The 14,248-nt window shown below is 43.0% G+C and overlaps 1 protein-coding gene across 1 annotated transcript in view; it reads left to right on the forward strand.

The window, feature by feature from the left end:
• LOC134465790 (dipeptidyl aminopeptidase-like protein 6) overlaps positions 1-14,248 on the forward strand; it is a 98,400-nt gene that overhangs the window by 77,819 nt on the left and 6,333 nt on the right. The window contains exons 13-21 of the mRNA XM_063219662.1: positions 546-647; positions 862-953; positions 1,423-1,473; positions 3,284-3,396; positions 5,443-5,496; positions 6,602-6,700; positions 6,861-6,930; positions 7,493-7,687; positions 8,603-8,657. Of these exons, the coding sequence (XP_063075732.1) occupies positions 546-647; positions 862-953; positions 1,423-1,473; positions 3,284-3,396; positions 5,443-5,496; positions 6,602-6,700; positions 6,861-6,930; positions 7,493-7,687; positions 8,603-8,657 (831 nt within the window). The remainder of the gene's footprint in view (positions 1-545; positions 648-861; positions 954-1,422; positions 1,474-3,283; positions 3,397-5,442; positions 5,497-6,601; positions 6,701-6,860; positions 6,931-7,492; positions 7,688-8,602; positions 8,658-14,248) is intronic.

The raw sequence follows: 14,248 nt of genomic DNA on the forward strand, positions 1-14,248 counted from the left end.
CATTAAAACAAGTGTCCATATATAAATCAAAAGAGCAGCCTATTTCCACAATGGTCACGGTTCTATTTGTTTCATCAATGATGGTAATATCAGGAGTGTTAGGGATATTATCTAACTGAACGTCTCCATGGTTTTCTGTATTAAACCAGTTTATCTGCACAGCACTGTGTTTATGCATATTTGTCGTTGCATCTAAGGTGCTCTTAATATTATCGGAGATCAGGTCAACCAATCGGTCATGTCTAGCAATAAATAATCCTTTGTAGAAACTACAGCCATTAAATATGTGGGCCGCTGTTTCATTCTCCCTAGTTGAACAGTGAAGGATGCAGTGTGACACACACACACACACACACACACACACACACACACACACACACACACACACACACACACACACACACACACACACACACACACACACACACACACACACACACACACACACACACACACATGTGTATGTGTGTATGTAGTGTATGTGATGTTATAAAACACTCTGTTCTTCACTGCATACAAAAATTCTCACGTATTCCACGTCTCAGAGCGAGTCTCCGCTGTTTTCCGAGGATGGCCTGCGCTTCTTCTTCACCAGAGCCCAAGGGGGAGGAGGCAATTTCTTCCACATCACCATGTCATCCTCTCAGGTATGCTGCTACCTGTACCGCGCCACAAATATATACCAGCTGACAAGCAGAGGGAGTCCAGACACTGGAGAGAGAGAGAAAATGAGGGAAAGAGGGGGATAGATAGAGAGAGGGGAGGGAGAGGGAGAGGGAGAGGGGGGAGTGATATTATGGTATGTCTCTTGTGTGGCGTGGTGTACCGCACTGTAGCGTGTTGTGTTTTATTGTGTTTCAGCCCAACAGCAGCATAGACACACTGCAGTCAGTGACCTCAGGAAACTGGGACGTTACGCAGATCCTGGCCTACAGCAAGGAAAGGCAGCTGATGTGAGTCGCACTCATAGTCACACACTCATACACACATACACACACAAGCATGCACATACACATACTCACACACACACATACAAACATACACACACAAGCATGCACATACACATACTCATACACACATACACATATAATCACACACTCATACTCATACACATACACATACACATACACATGCAAGCATGCACATACACATACTCACACACACACATACACACTTTTTGTACCACTTAGTGTTCTGCAAGGACTGAATTTACACTTGCATTCTTGCTCACCTGTACAATCGCTTAAGTCTTTGGTCTTGTATACAGTACAAAAACTCCAAAACTATACGAACAGAAGTTGCATAACATTATGTTGGCATGCATTTACAGTATAAATGATGAGCAGTAGTAGGAGGGTAGTTGCACACACAATGTATTGCTGCGTGACGTTTTGCTGATGTATTACTACAATGACCTTGCAGATATTTTTTGCGCACTGAAGAGGACGATCCAAGTCGCAGACACCTTTACAGGTGAGACTATGCCCTCTCTCTCTCTCTCTCTCTCTCTCTCTCTCTCTCTCTCTCTCTCTCTCTCTCTCTCTCACTCTCTCTTTGCACTTATTTCCAACACCTTTCTCTTCCATCTGTGACAGTCACTCAACACCACACACACCAACGGTTTTAACACTTACCCTCTGTGCGTAGGGCTGGACTAGGGGAGAAATAGGGTCCGGGCACTTTTGTCTTAAAGGGCCCCCCCTCATAATTAGCGATGCAGAACTGACTCACCGGTGGGCCCCGCACCCTCGTGGGCCCCTATTTTAAGAAATGTACAAAAAATATATACATATATATATACAGTATATATATATATACAGTATATCACGAAAGTGAATACACCCCTCACAGTTTTGCAGATTTTTGAGTATATCTTTTCATAGGAAAGCATTACAGAAATTTCACTTTGACACAATGATTAGTGACCTTTTAACAACATATTTAACCGCTTAAATTTCTTGTTCACTCAGAAAAAAACAAAATACAGCCATTAATGTTTGAACATGTACTCACAAAAGTGAGTACACCCCAGATTAAAATCCGGTAGAGAAAGGGCTATGTTGGCTCGAATCGTCTCGAAATGAAACGAAATGAAAAGGGATGACAAGGGAGGTCATCAGTATGCGTTTCAACCTTTCTTTGCATTGAACTTTTACATTTTGAGTCTGCATCTGGCTTAAATAGATTGGTGTGAGATTTGAATGCAAGCCTATGGAGAATATCATGATCTGCTTCAGTAGTCACAGTGAATGTTGACATGTATGTTTCTTTTAGGTGTATTTCAGATTGCCAATGTTGACAGCATTCATGCATCCCCAAACCTTGTCAGTCCCACTACCATGCTTGGCTTATGAGAGGATACACCTTTTTTGTAAAACTCACTTGTTTACCACCACACATGCTTGACACCATCTAAAGCAAATTTGTTTATCTTGGTCTCAAGAGAGATGAACAGACCAAGGATATGGATCACTGGAACCATGTCGTGTGATCTGAAGAGACCAAGATAAACAAATTTGCTTTAGATGGTGTCAAGCATGTGTGGTGGTAAACAAGTGAGTTTTACAAAAAAGGCGTATCCTCTCATAAGCCAAGCATGGTAGTGGGACTGACATGGTTTGGGGATGCATGAATGCTGTCAACATTGGCAATCTGAAATACACCTAAAAGAAACATGCATGTCAACATGCACTGTGACTACTGAAGCAGATCATGGGATTGCATTCAAATCTCACACCAATCTATTTAAGCCAGATGCAGACTCAAAATGTAAAAGTTCAATGCAAAGAAAGGTTGAAACGCACACTGATGACCTCCCTTGTCATCCCTTTTCATTTCGTTTCATTTCGAGACGATTCGAGCCAACATAGCCCCTTCTCTACCGGATTCTAATCTGGGGTGTACTCACTTTTGTGAGTACATGTTCAAACATTAATGGCTGTATTTTGTTTTTTTCTGAGTGAACAAGAAATTTAAGCGGTTAAATATGTTGTTAAAAGGTCACTAATCATTGTGTCAAAGTTACATTTCTGTCATGCTTTCCTATGAAAAGATATACTCAAAAATCTGCAAAACTGTGAGGGGTGTATTCACTTTCGTGATATACTGTATACACAGTATATATATATTTTTAAAGAAATTCTGAAAATAGGGGCCCACAAGGGTGCAGGACCCACTGGGAAATGCCCACTATGCCAGATGGCCAGTCCAGCCCTGTCTGAGCCCAGTAGAATAGGAGGTGTCAGCTTGTTTTTTGTTTTGTTTTTGTGTCTGTGTGCTGCAGTGCAGACACCTTTGCCCCTTTCAACCGCCGCTGCCTTTCCTGTGATCTGAAGTGTGGCTACGTGAGTGGATCCTTCAGTCCAGACACACACTACTTCCTGCTGAACTGCAGAGGTAAAGGTCCTGGTGCATTACTTACATTAACCCATTTCAGCCAGATGACTCGTATATATTGTTTGACCTTTGGAGTCTGGAGCGACATAAACGCTGCCTTCAGGCTCCTAAGATTTTAGCTTTCTAAATAAAAATGTGGGTATTTTACAGCTGAATGAACACATTCTAATGCAAGATGAGGTTCTTGGAGTTGAAATGCAACCTTATTTCATGTTTTTATGTGCATCACAGGCTGAGATATTTAGGTTTTTATAGGCTGAGGGCAACTCTCCCAACAAGGGCTTAGACATTCAGCAGGCGTTTTTTGCAGGTGCTTTAGGCATCAATGGGTTAACAACCACCTTGAACTCTCATTCTGTGTCCCAACCCTGCTGCAGTACCCCAACTGGAATTTTGTAAAGGCCCGCCGCTAGTTTTCAAACTTTTTCTGTCTGTATACTGTATATGTCAAAACTAATGGGCCATTGCAATAGCACAGTGGCCACAGTAATTGATAGGATCTCAGTGCCCATCCTCATCATCATCGGTTTGGCTGATTCTGGAACAAAACTAATGGCTTTTCTGTTTGTGTGTGTGTGTGTGTGTGTGTGTGTGTGTGTGTGTGTGTGTGTGTGTGTGTGTGTGTGTGTGTGTGTGTGTGTGTGTGTGTGTGTGTGTGTGTGTGTGTGTGTGTGTGTGTGTGTGTGTGTGTGCGCGCGCGTGCGCGCGTATGTGTGTGTGTGTGTGTGTGCGTGTGCGCGAGTTCCCGTGTGTGTGTGAGTGCACGTGTGTGTGTGTGTTTTTGTGCTATGTTTGGGCCGCGTGCGTGTCAGCGCTGCAGGCGTATTCATCACAACATGATCTCTCCTGTGGCCTCTGCTGCTCTGCCCGTTGCCATGGGAGATGATTAGGTTAGAGAGCTGGTTGGGCAGGAAACGGAGGGCCATGTGCTTTTTTATTAATGATCCCATGGCATGGTGTTTGTTGGCATAATATTTGGCATTGGGGAGGTTTCAGGATGTTATATCCGCAGGCTTTCTCAAAATGAAGCTGAAATACGCCGTTTTGGCCTCTTGAGAGAAATCCCCATTTCAGCGCATCCCCCAGTGCCTTGTTTTGATAATGAGATGCATGACGAAGGCAAGGGGGAGGGGCGATGGGGGAAGGGGTGTGACATCGATGAGTGGGGGCGGGTTTGAGTAGGCAGTCTTCGGTGCGTAAATATTAGCTGCTACTGTAATATCGGTGTGCAAGGTACTAGCCATGGCAGGTCAGGCAACTATTGTCCCATTTGCATTCGACCCTGAGTCGGACCCTGAAGCTGACGTGGGTGCACTCGAAGTAAGACAAACTCCTGATCGGCGGCTTCAGCAGAATGTATCGAGCGTATCGAGCGTATCGAATGTATCGAATGTATGGAGCGGAGAGAGCCGAGTGGAGAGCGCTGTGGTGTGTTGTGTTATGGTGTGGCGCGGCACTTTGCGGAGTGCTGTGGTGTGTTGTGTTATGGTGTGGCGCGGCACTTTGCGGAGTGCTGTGGTGTGCTGTGTTATGGTGTGGCGCGGCACTTTGCGGAGTGCTGTGGTGTGTTGTGTTACGGTGTGGCGCGGCACTTTGCGGAGTGCTGTGGTGTGTTGTGTTATGGTGTGGCGCGGCACTTTGCGGAGTGCTGTGGTGTGTTGCGTTATGGTGTGGCGCGGCACTTTGCGGAGTGCTGTGGTGTGAGGTGTGGTGTGGGTCTGTCTGAGCTGGGTGGGATGTGGTATGGTGTTGCACTTACTGTAGGCCTCCACATCCACTGCTCCTGCCCATCTCAGTAAACATCACAACGGGAGCGTTTTATTTCCCCACATTATGGAGACTAAAGCTGCTGTATGGAGAAATACAGTCTAACTGACTTGTCTGTCAACACCTTGATTGTCTATCTGTCTGTCTGTCTGTCTGCTTCTCTCTCTCTCCTCTCTCTCTCTCTCTCTCTCTCTCTCTCTCTCTCTCTCTCTCTCTCTCTCTCTCTCTCTCCACACACGCACATACTCATTCCTGCCTACTTCTGTCTCTCTCTCCCAGGTCCTGCAGTGCCCTACACTGCAGTGTACAGTGTCACAGACGGACAGTTTCAGAGTAAGTGTGCCAGGCAGCAGCAGCAGCAGCACATTGTTCACACATCCAATCAGGAGTGAGAGAGTGAGAGAGTGGCTCCTAACGGGAGACCAGGCTAAAATATAACGGCTGGACCAAGTCAGATCAGGCTCATGCAACGTGTTGTGTCGCGTGAGTGACCAGATACTATACACAAGGAAGGCCTGATACCCCGTCCTCAGGGAACTTTGGGGTCTGTGTGTGTGTGTGTGTGTGTGTGTGTGTGTGTGTGTGTGTGTGTGTGTGTGTGTGTGTGTGTGTGTGTGTGTGTGTGTGTGTGTGTGTGTGTGTGTGAGAGAGAGAGAGAGAGAGAGAGAGAGAGAGAGAGAGAGAGAGAGAGAGAGAGAGAGAGAGAGAGAGAGAGAGAGAGAAAGAGAGAGAGAGAGAGAGAGAGAGAGAGAAAGACAGAGAAAGACAGAGAAAGACAGAGAAAGAGAGGGAGGATGAGTAACAACAGAGTACTCAGAGTATTTACATGACAGAAGGGAGAGAGAGCGAGAGAGAAGAAGAAGAGATTCACACTCAAGACACATGAATTATGCAGGAAACGAGAAGCGTGCGGCCGTCAGAAGTCACTGCTTTATCAGCGATCCCCTCTGACCAACAGCATGTTACTGAGACGGCCTTTAAAGTCTCCGCCACAGCCTGTCAGCATGAACACTTCCAGCTTCCTTCCGCACGATGCTTCACATGCAGTATATAGTGTACAGTAGGCAGCTGAGACAGTCCCACTCACAGCATGGAATCCGCAATGCCTTCTTTCCCCTGGATGAGGAGAGCTTCTGGAAGTGTTATAAATGCCTCTTTTCCACTGCCGCTTTTCTGGTAGGCCTACAGCTCGACACAGCACGACTCGGCTGCCACTTTTTGCTTTATGATTGAGCTATGTCTTGCCTATTTGATAAGCAAAAAGTGGCGGCCGAGTCACGCTTTGTCTAGCTGTAGGCCTACCAGAAAAACGGCAGTGGAAAAGAGGCAAAAGAGGATTTTTTACTAGTTGAGTTACAGTACAACTTCTGCTTTATGGATTCTGCAGCTGCCTGACGATCTTACTAATAGCTTTTCTCCTCGTTGCTCATCACCGCAGGGCTGCTTGATGTGGAGACCAATGAGGCTTTGAACGACACCGTGAACAATATGCAGATGCCCCTGCTAGAATACAAGAACATCACGATAGACGGCCACAGTGCGTATCTCTTTTGTGTGTGTTTTTTATTGTGTGGTATAATACTATCAACGCATCCAGAGGATTGGGTTTGCAGCTAGCATATTGCTTATGTAACCAGATTAAAAAGCAGAGAAAGTTTTGTGACTGTAAGCACTGACTCTCTTTATCCCCTTCACAGTTCTTCCTGTGCAGATTGTAAAGCCGGCTACATTCCAAGACACATCACTCTACCCACTTCTTTTAGTTGTGTAAGTTAGTTCGCATTCCTCTATTGCAGAGATATTCTGCATATTTTGCATCATTTTGTCCCACAATGTGATTACTGAGAGGATATTAGTGGGTTTTGGAATGCATAATATTCACAGCCTAATTATTTGTGTGCGGGCTTGTGCATAGCATGTAGGACAGCCACACAGGTATCTGTTGTGTCTATTTATGTGGCGGCCTGTGGTGAAATGACTGTGTGTGTGTGTGTGTGTGTGTGTGTGTGTGTGTGTGTGTGTGTGTGTGTGTGTGTGTGTGTGTGTGTGTGTGTGTGTGTGTGTGTGTGTGTGTGTGTGTGTGTGTGTGTGGCCACAATAATTGATAGGATCTCAGTGCCCATCCTCATCATCATTTTGGCTGATTCTGGAACAAAACTAACGGGTTTTCTGTGTGTGTGTGTGTGTGTGTGTGTGTGTGCGCGTGCGTGCGTGCGTGCGTGCGTGTGTGTGTGTGTGAACGTGTGTGTGTGTGTGTGTGTGCGTGCGTGCGTGTGTGCGTGCATATGTCCGTGTGTGCGTGCGTGCGTGCGTGCGTGGCATCCCACAGTGACGGCACACCTGGTAGTCAGCAGGTGTCGGAGCAGTTCCAGGTGGACTGGACCTCCGTGCTGGTCAGCAGCTACAGCACCATCGTCATGCGCTTCGACGGCCGAGGCAGCGGCTACCGCGGCACAGACTTCCTCCACACCGTGCAGCGTAAGCTGGGCCACCTGGAGAAGAGCGATCAGCTGGAGGCGCTCAGGTGAGGGGAGAGATGGGGGACAGGGCTTGACATTAACTTATTCACTTGCCGACCACTGTGGCTAGTGGTTTTCCCGAGTCACTAGCCATTCAGCTATTCTACTAGCCAGGTGTTTTTTTTATCATGACGCTGTACATCTAACCTCTGAAGATGAGGTGCTTAAAGCAAGAAGAAGATGCATGGGTTTCTACATGGAAATAAAAGAAACAAATAGAAACTGAGTAACTGAGCTTTTTTCTTGAACTTAAATACAAATAATTGATACACAAGAGGCAAAGTACAGAATATACACTATTCTGATATGTCATACCATAGAATAAGCTACCTGCCAAATTGGCTAGTGACACTGAAATTGTTACCCGCCACAGACAAGTTTTACCAGCATTTGGCCTGTTGGCAGGTGCCAGTGTCAAACCCTGATGGGGGACACGGGGGAGAGGGGGAGAAGGGCTGCTGCATGCATGCAAGTCCAACTAACTCATCATCCTTGCTGTTTAGGTATGAACTAATGCCTCTTTTCCACTACCGTTTTTCTGGTAGGCCTACAGCTCGTTACAGCGAGATTCGGCTGCCACTTTTTGCCTTTTGAATAGGCACAATACAGCTCAATCGTAAAGCAAAAAGTGGCGGCCGAGTTGTGCTGTGTCAAGCTGTAGACCTACCAGAAAACCGGCAGTGGAAAAGAGGCATTAGGGTAAGAGCACAGCAGCCTAATTGGCTGCAGAATAGTTGTTTTTTAATATTAAACCAAGTGCTAGTGGGTGAAGGAGCTGACTAGTCAGGTAAGGAGCTGGCCATGGTTATTGCTAATTTGAATGGAATATTATTGATGTATTTATAGAACTTTAATGATGGCATCTCCTAATGTGTTGTGATGTGAAATAAAATGCATGTACATGTTGTTATGCCTTTCAGCATCGTCTCCAAAGAGAGCTACATTGACAAGACTCGAATGGGAGTGTATGGAAAGGTAATGCTGTCAACCTCCATCCTTCTCCACCCCCGCCCCCTTCCCCCACCCCTCCCAACTCATCTGCCATCACTTTGAGGATGGCTCCCATGAAAGTAAATAAAGCCGTTGAAGTGAAACGTTCAAAACCGGGACGGCCAACTCAACTCAGGCTGAAGAGCCCAAAATAAGAGTCCCAGAGGAGAGATCAGGTGCTCCAGCTCGGCTGCTTCTGGGTCAGTCTCAGCAGGGATTAGCTGCAGTGGGCTAAGCTTCAAAGGCCTGGAAGCAAAGCTTTATTCCTCTGCTGTTCTGTTCTGTGCGGTCTGCACTCAAAAATAGGGGCCTTCTATCACTTTTTCTCTATTCACAGCTCCCTGCGTCTCCCGTCCTTTGTTATTGTTAGGTTCAAACCCTTAACATTTGTAAATATGAAACACCTGAAATGAAAGACACAGAGAATCCTTAATTAAGTTTCAAACCGGCTTGGAGAGCGGATGGGGAGAACCGTCAGCTACCATTTTCCCCACTCGTTCTAAACGATGTAATAGCCATAAGTCATATTTATTGGAGGATTTTCCCTGATAACAATTATCTCTATCCGCTAAAGGGAAAAGGGGGCGTACCCGGATAGAGATTAATTCATTCACACACACACACACACACAAACACACGAACACACTAGCCAGGCTGCGCCCTCCTAGTGACGCAACACCTTCGGCGGCGCTGCAGATCGAATCTCGATTGCAAGTCTATGATAATCAGGCAACGAACACACAGTCCTTGGCCTGCCATGTGGAGACGCAACTCTGTTGTGTTTGGGCATTCCATTGTTCTGGTACAGATAAAGTCCTCGCACAGTCCAGTAATCTTCTGCAGCCTTGAACAGGAATTCTTGAATGTGAAAGGGCACATTTGTGCCACGGCAACATGTTTGCTTTCATATAGAATAAAATACAGTTCCAACATTTTCCCTGTTTATTCTATATAGAGACAAACATTAACATCATCCAGTGATGACTTCAAATGATTTTTTCTTTAAATAGGTACACTTAGAGGCCCCGAGCATAATCCCCTGGGTCAGGGAACAGATCAGGGACCTGGATGGAATCGTCAGATTGGTGTGGAGGCTCATGGTCTCCACCAACAACATCATCATAGTGTCATCGACATCACTATCCTGTCTAGTTAGAAGAGCATATAGGTTTGACATTTTTTCTTCCATTTGTGCAATGGCAGTGGTACTAAATCTGGTGCACAACACTCTAATACAAAGAATACAACAACATCCACATAACGTGAGGATCGCCGCAAATATTGCAATAGACATGATTATGGACGCTGCCAACTGTTTGTATTGGCCAAACATGTCAGAGGAACCATCCCACACTGAAGTATCGACCCCGGAGTGGTCTCTCATTTTCTTTTTGGTTGAGGGATCCCAGTCCCTCTATCGCCCTGGTGAGACTTTCGTCAGCTGCCGCATTGTTCGGTATGAAGGAACAACATTGATAACCAAAAATAGAGCACACACTCCTATCGGCCAAAAGCATATCAACCGCAATACGAGATTGGAATGCCATTAGGCAGGTTGCCTTCAGTTGTTCATGGATGGCCCTGAACCCGAATTCAGTTTTGTTGCCCAGCGCCTGCACATTTATAGTGGATGTTGTTCATTCTGTCCACATTTTTGTTTATAGTACACCACCAACATACAAATGATTCAAACCCTGATGCAATTTGATTCCACATTGTAGCTCTCTTATGTTTGTTTTAGGTTAGGTTAAGGGGTGAAGTTTCAGAACAAGGTTTCATTTAACATGTGCCCTATACACATATTTGTTTGATGCACTGATTAATCCTAAAATATCTCTCCTGTTTGAGACATGTGCCATCCACATGACTCAATAAGACTTAAGTAATTTCCGAAACAGACTTTGAGCACAGTAAATGATGAGAAGTAAACATCTTCCAACACCCTCCAGTTCATAGGTGCATGAGTGATTCTACGATTCCCCTACGCTTTTGGCAAAAGCAAAAAGTCAATTATCAGTATTTTTCCCAACTAAATGACCTAGATGTTTACATAGTGCCAAACAAACAAATTGCCAAGCTTAATCTTAATAGTTAGTGGAATTGGCAAATCAAATCCACGGACTTAAAAGTGTAGCCGAATCAGAGAATCACTCGCATAGCCTACATCAAGGCAGGCTTTTTCAAACATTTGCTTAAAGAAATACACAGACATTAGTTTAGAGGAGGTGCACAGATTAGAGAGCATTATAATAGAGAGGAAACAAAACATGTTTTGTTAGTTTAGACAAAACAAAACCCAAAGCCGCCCAACCATTCTCTCATAATCTATAATCAAAATAAAATAGATAGCTCTACATTCCCGGGGAACAACAATTTATCAAGAGCAAAATTATGAAAAAGAAAATTACTCTGGTCAGTATCTGACTATTGTGGCTCACGTTTACATTAGAGTTCCTTACAGAATAGGCGATAAACGCAAACTGACAAAATGTGGTGTTGACCACATAGTTCATCCAATATAGAATGTAGAAGAAAAATTAAGAAAAATTAAGCATGCCGTACAAAATGACTATACCCATAGTATTGGCTGTCTTTACATGATAGTTAGGCCTGCATAAATCACTTTGTAACAGAACTGAAATATATTGGCATGCAGTCCTCACTGTCCTTTTGTCATGAGGTCATGGTGATATAGGGGCCTAGCCCAACTCCTGCCAATAATGTCAGTACATTCAAAAATGTATTTTGTAAAAATAAAAAATTTGAGTATGAGTAATATTTGAGAATCCAATAATATTTGAGAATCCAATAATGGATTATTATTGAGAATCCAATAATAATCCAATAATCCAATGCATTGTCATCACCCAGACATACAGATCACTAGATGAACCAATCAAAATGTAAGAGATAAAAAGAAAGAAAACACAACTGCCATTGTAAAATACGCAACTTTAAAAGAAAAATGAAACAAACAACCAGACAGACCCTTTATCTGGTATAGAGGTCAGACCTTGTCTAACTTTTAGGTCAAACTTTCCATGGTTTGAAAGAAAGAAAAAAAAAATAACAGTTGTCATTTTATCAAGTGTTATAACTAAAATTATTACCCAATTGAAACAAAACAAACTCTGGGAAAATCTTGTGAAACTTATCAAATTAAAAACAAAATGTATTGTCTTGTATTGTCTAGGTTCCTTCCATTCATATCAGTTGTGTTTCAGCTCGTTTCCATAACACTGGGCCTGTTCCTCAAAGAACAAAATATATATATATATATATAGGGAAAACAACTTTCCTTCATGTACACTCAAGCCAGATCAATTTGAAATCATATCAGAGCAAAAAATGGTTGACTTCATGTATCGGTTACATAAAACATTTTGTAACGGAACTAAAACCTTATTGGCAATCAGTTTTCACTTTGATTGCAAGTTGACGACTGAAATGAAAAGACAGAGAGACAACTGTCTCTTTGTTTATAAATCAAACAAATGAAAATATAAGGATCCCAACGTCATCAAATTCAAACTTTTAAAAGCAAATAGAGAACATTGACATGTCTCATCACACACCATGTGAAGCAATGTTCACACTTACAGTATTAAACTAATGACAATGATAGATATTTAACATAACTTTAAGCTTTGGTATTGTTTTATCTAGGTCGGTGTTCAGTTTTTTTTTAGGTCTTATTGTCTTTTCAGTGACAAACAGGTGGTTTAGCATACACTGTTGGAGGTTTCAATATTAAGAGTCTTTCTGTCTCTGCCACAGAAATTTGCATGTTTATAGTTGGGCCTGCTGTGTCTGATAAGGGTGCCTGCAGAGGACCTTGGGCTACTTAGAGAGAGCCTCTGAGCCTTTTAATATCTATCCGAGCTAATGTAAACATCTACACATAGGACACTGTTATCTTTGCTTGGGCGACGTTGTCAAGCGCCTCTGTGTATTCAGAGTCTAGTTTATCAGAGTCAACATTGTGCTCCAGTCATTAAAATAAACCATTAAAATTAAAATTATTAATTCATTAAAATTAAACCAAACCCATGATCCATTGATCAATAACTCATCAAAATAGAACATAATAAGGCAAGAAATTCGATGAAATAAAACAAAGAAATAAGTCATAGTTAAACGTCAATCAAAACAAAATGACAACCTAAATTTCTAGAAATGTTCAGCACATGTGACCTAACTCTCAGACCAGGTCCAAATTAGGTTTACTCACAGCACCTTTGGGCCATCAAATAACGCCTGCGTTATTTCAAGATCTCAAACCCATTGTTCTTTTAAAAAAATAAGAACAAGGAGAAAGCTTCATCTATTCTTTAGAAGAAACAAAGACATTTTGGTACTGTAAATCATGAAAGCAAACTCTTTTGCAACTACACTACACTACCATGACAGTGCACGGGGCCTTTAGTAATACATTATGACTTGGTCATTGCCATTCTGGTAACAGCTAATTTATAATGCCGTGTCTTAAAGGCTTAAACATTAACATGTTAACTTTCAATTGAAAATAGTAAAGAAACAACATAACTCCACAACCCCGTTTTCTCCTAATCAAAAATAAATGGGTAAGAATGTGTGGAAAAACAAAATCATGACAAAATCCTACACCTCAAAGTTGAATTGTAGAATAAAATAAAAGGCTTATTCTTATTTTAAAAATGTTGTTTCAACATGTGCACTCCCAAGCTCCAGCTAACTCTGAACACAATAGAGTACCTCCACTAAACACTCAAAAAAAAAATCTTCCACTCTCAGACATATTTAGGCACTCACTCCACAGATACACACGTACACTCCACAGACACATATACAATCTTTCTCACACACACAGTGGGGTGTCCCACTAGGACAATTCATACAACAAATAGGGCCCACACAGACAGACAAAAAGATATCCATATTACTTGCCTTGTATGACACAGTGTTATACAAATACAATTATTATTATTATTATTATTATTATTATTATTATTATTATTATTATTATTATTATTATTATATGGTAGGCTATCTGAGACATTAACTGCTCAGTGAGTAATCCAAATGGCTGTCATTTGCTTTTTTTTTAGCACCAGAGTCACAGAGGAAACGTACGGGGGTCCCTTGGACCAGAAGGGTAATTTCAGGTCTATTTTTTTTTTCTTGGTAAAACAATCCTTCTAAGTTTAGAACGACTTCTACCTCTTCCACATCCCCGTCCGTTTCCTCATTATCATCAAACCAGTCATCGGCCGAGGGGCCATGCCCGTACGGTCGATACTGGTGCTCTCGGTCTAGTCAGGAATTTTGGTGTTGGCCTCGACGTTGGCCGTGATAGTTTTGGTGTTCATTGTAGTGTTCCTGTTGGCCCTGCTGGCCAGGCCATAAATGTTAGGTTTGTTGTAGACAACTTTCCATTAAACCCATAGTTTTTTACCCAGTAACACAGCGGTGCTACTGCACTAGGATTTTCTCTATGCACGATTTTCCAGTCCTTGCATTGCATTTCAGCAAGGAACTTTTCACTTCTTTTGCTGTTACTGCCCCCCATTTTGTCTCTATGAATTTAGTCCAACGTC

Source organism: Engraulis encrasicolus, chromosome 16 (genome assembly GCF_034702125.1).
Source record: "Engraulis encrasicolus isolate BLACKSEA-1 chromosome 16, IST_EnEncr_1.0, whole genome shotgun sequence".
NCBI lineage: Eukaryota > Metazoa > Chordata > Actinopteri > Clupeiformes > Engraulidae > Engraulis > Engraulis encrasicolus.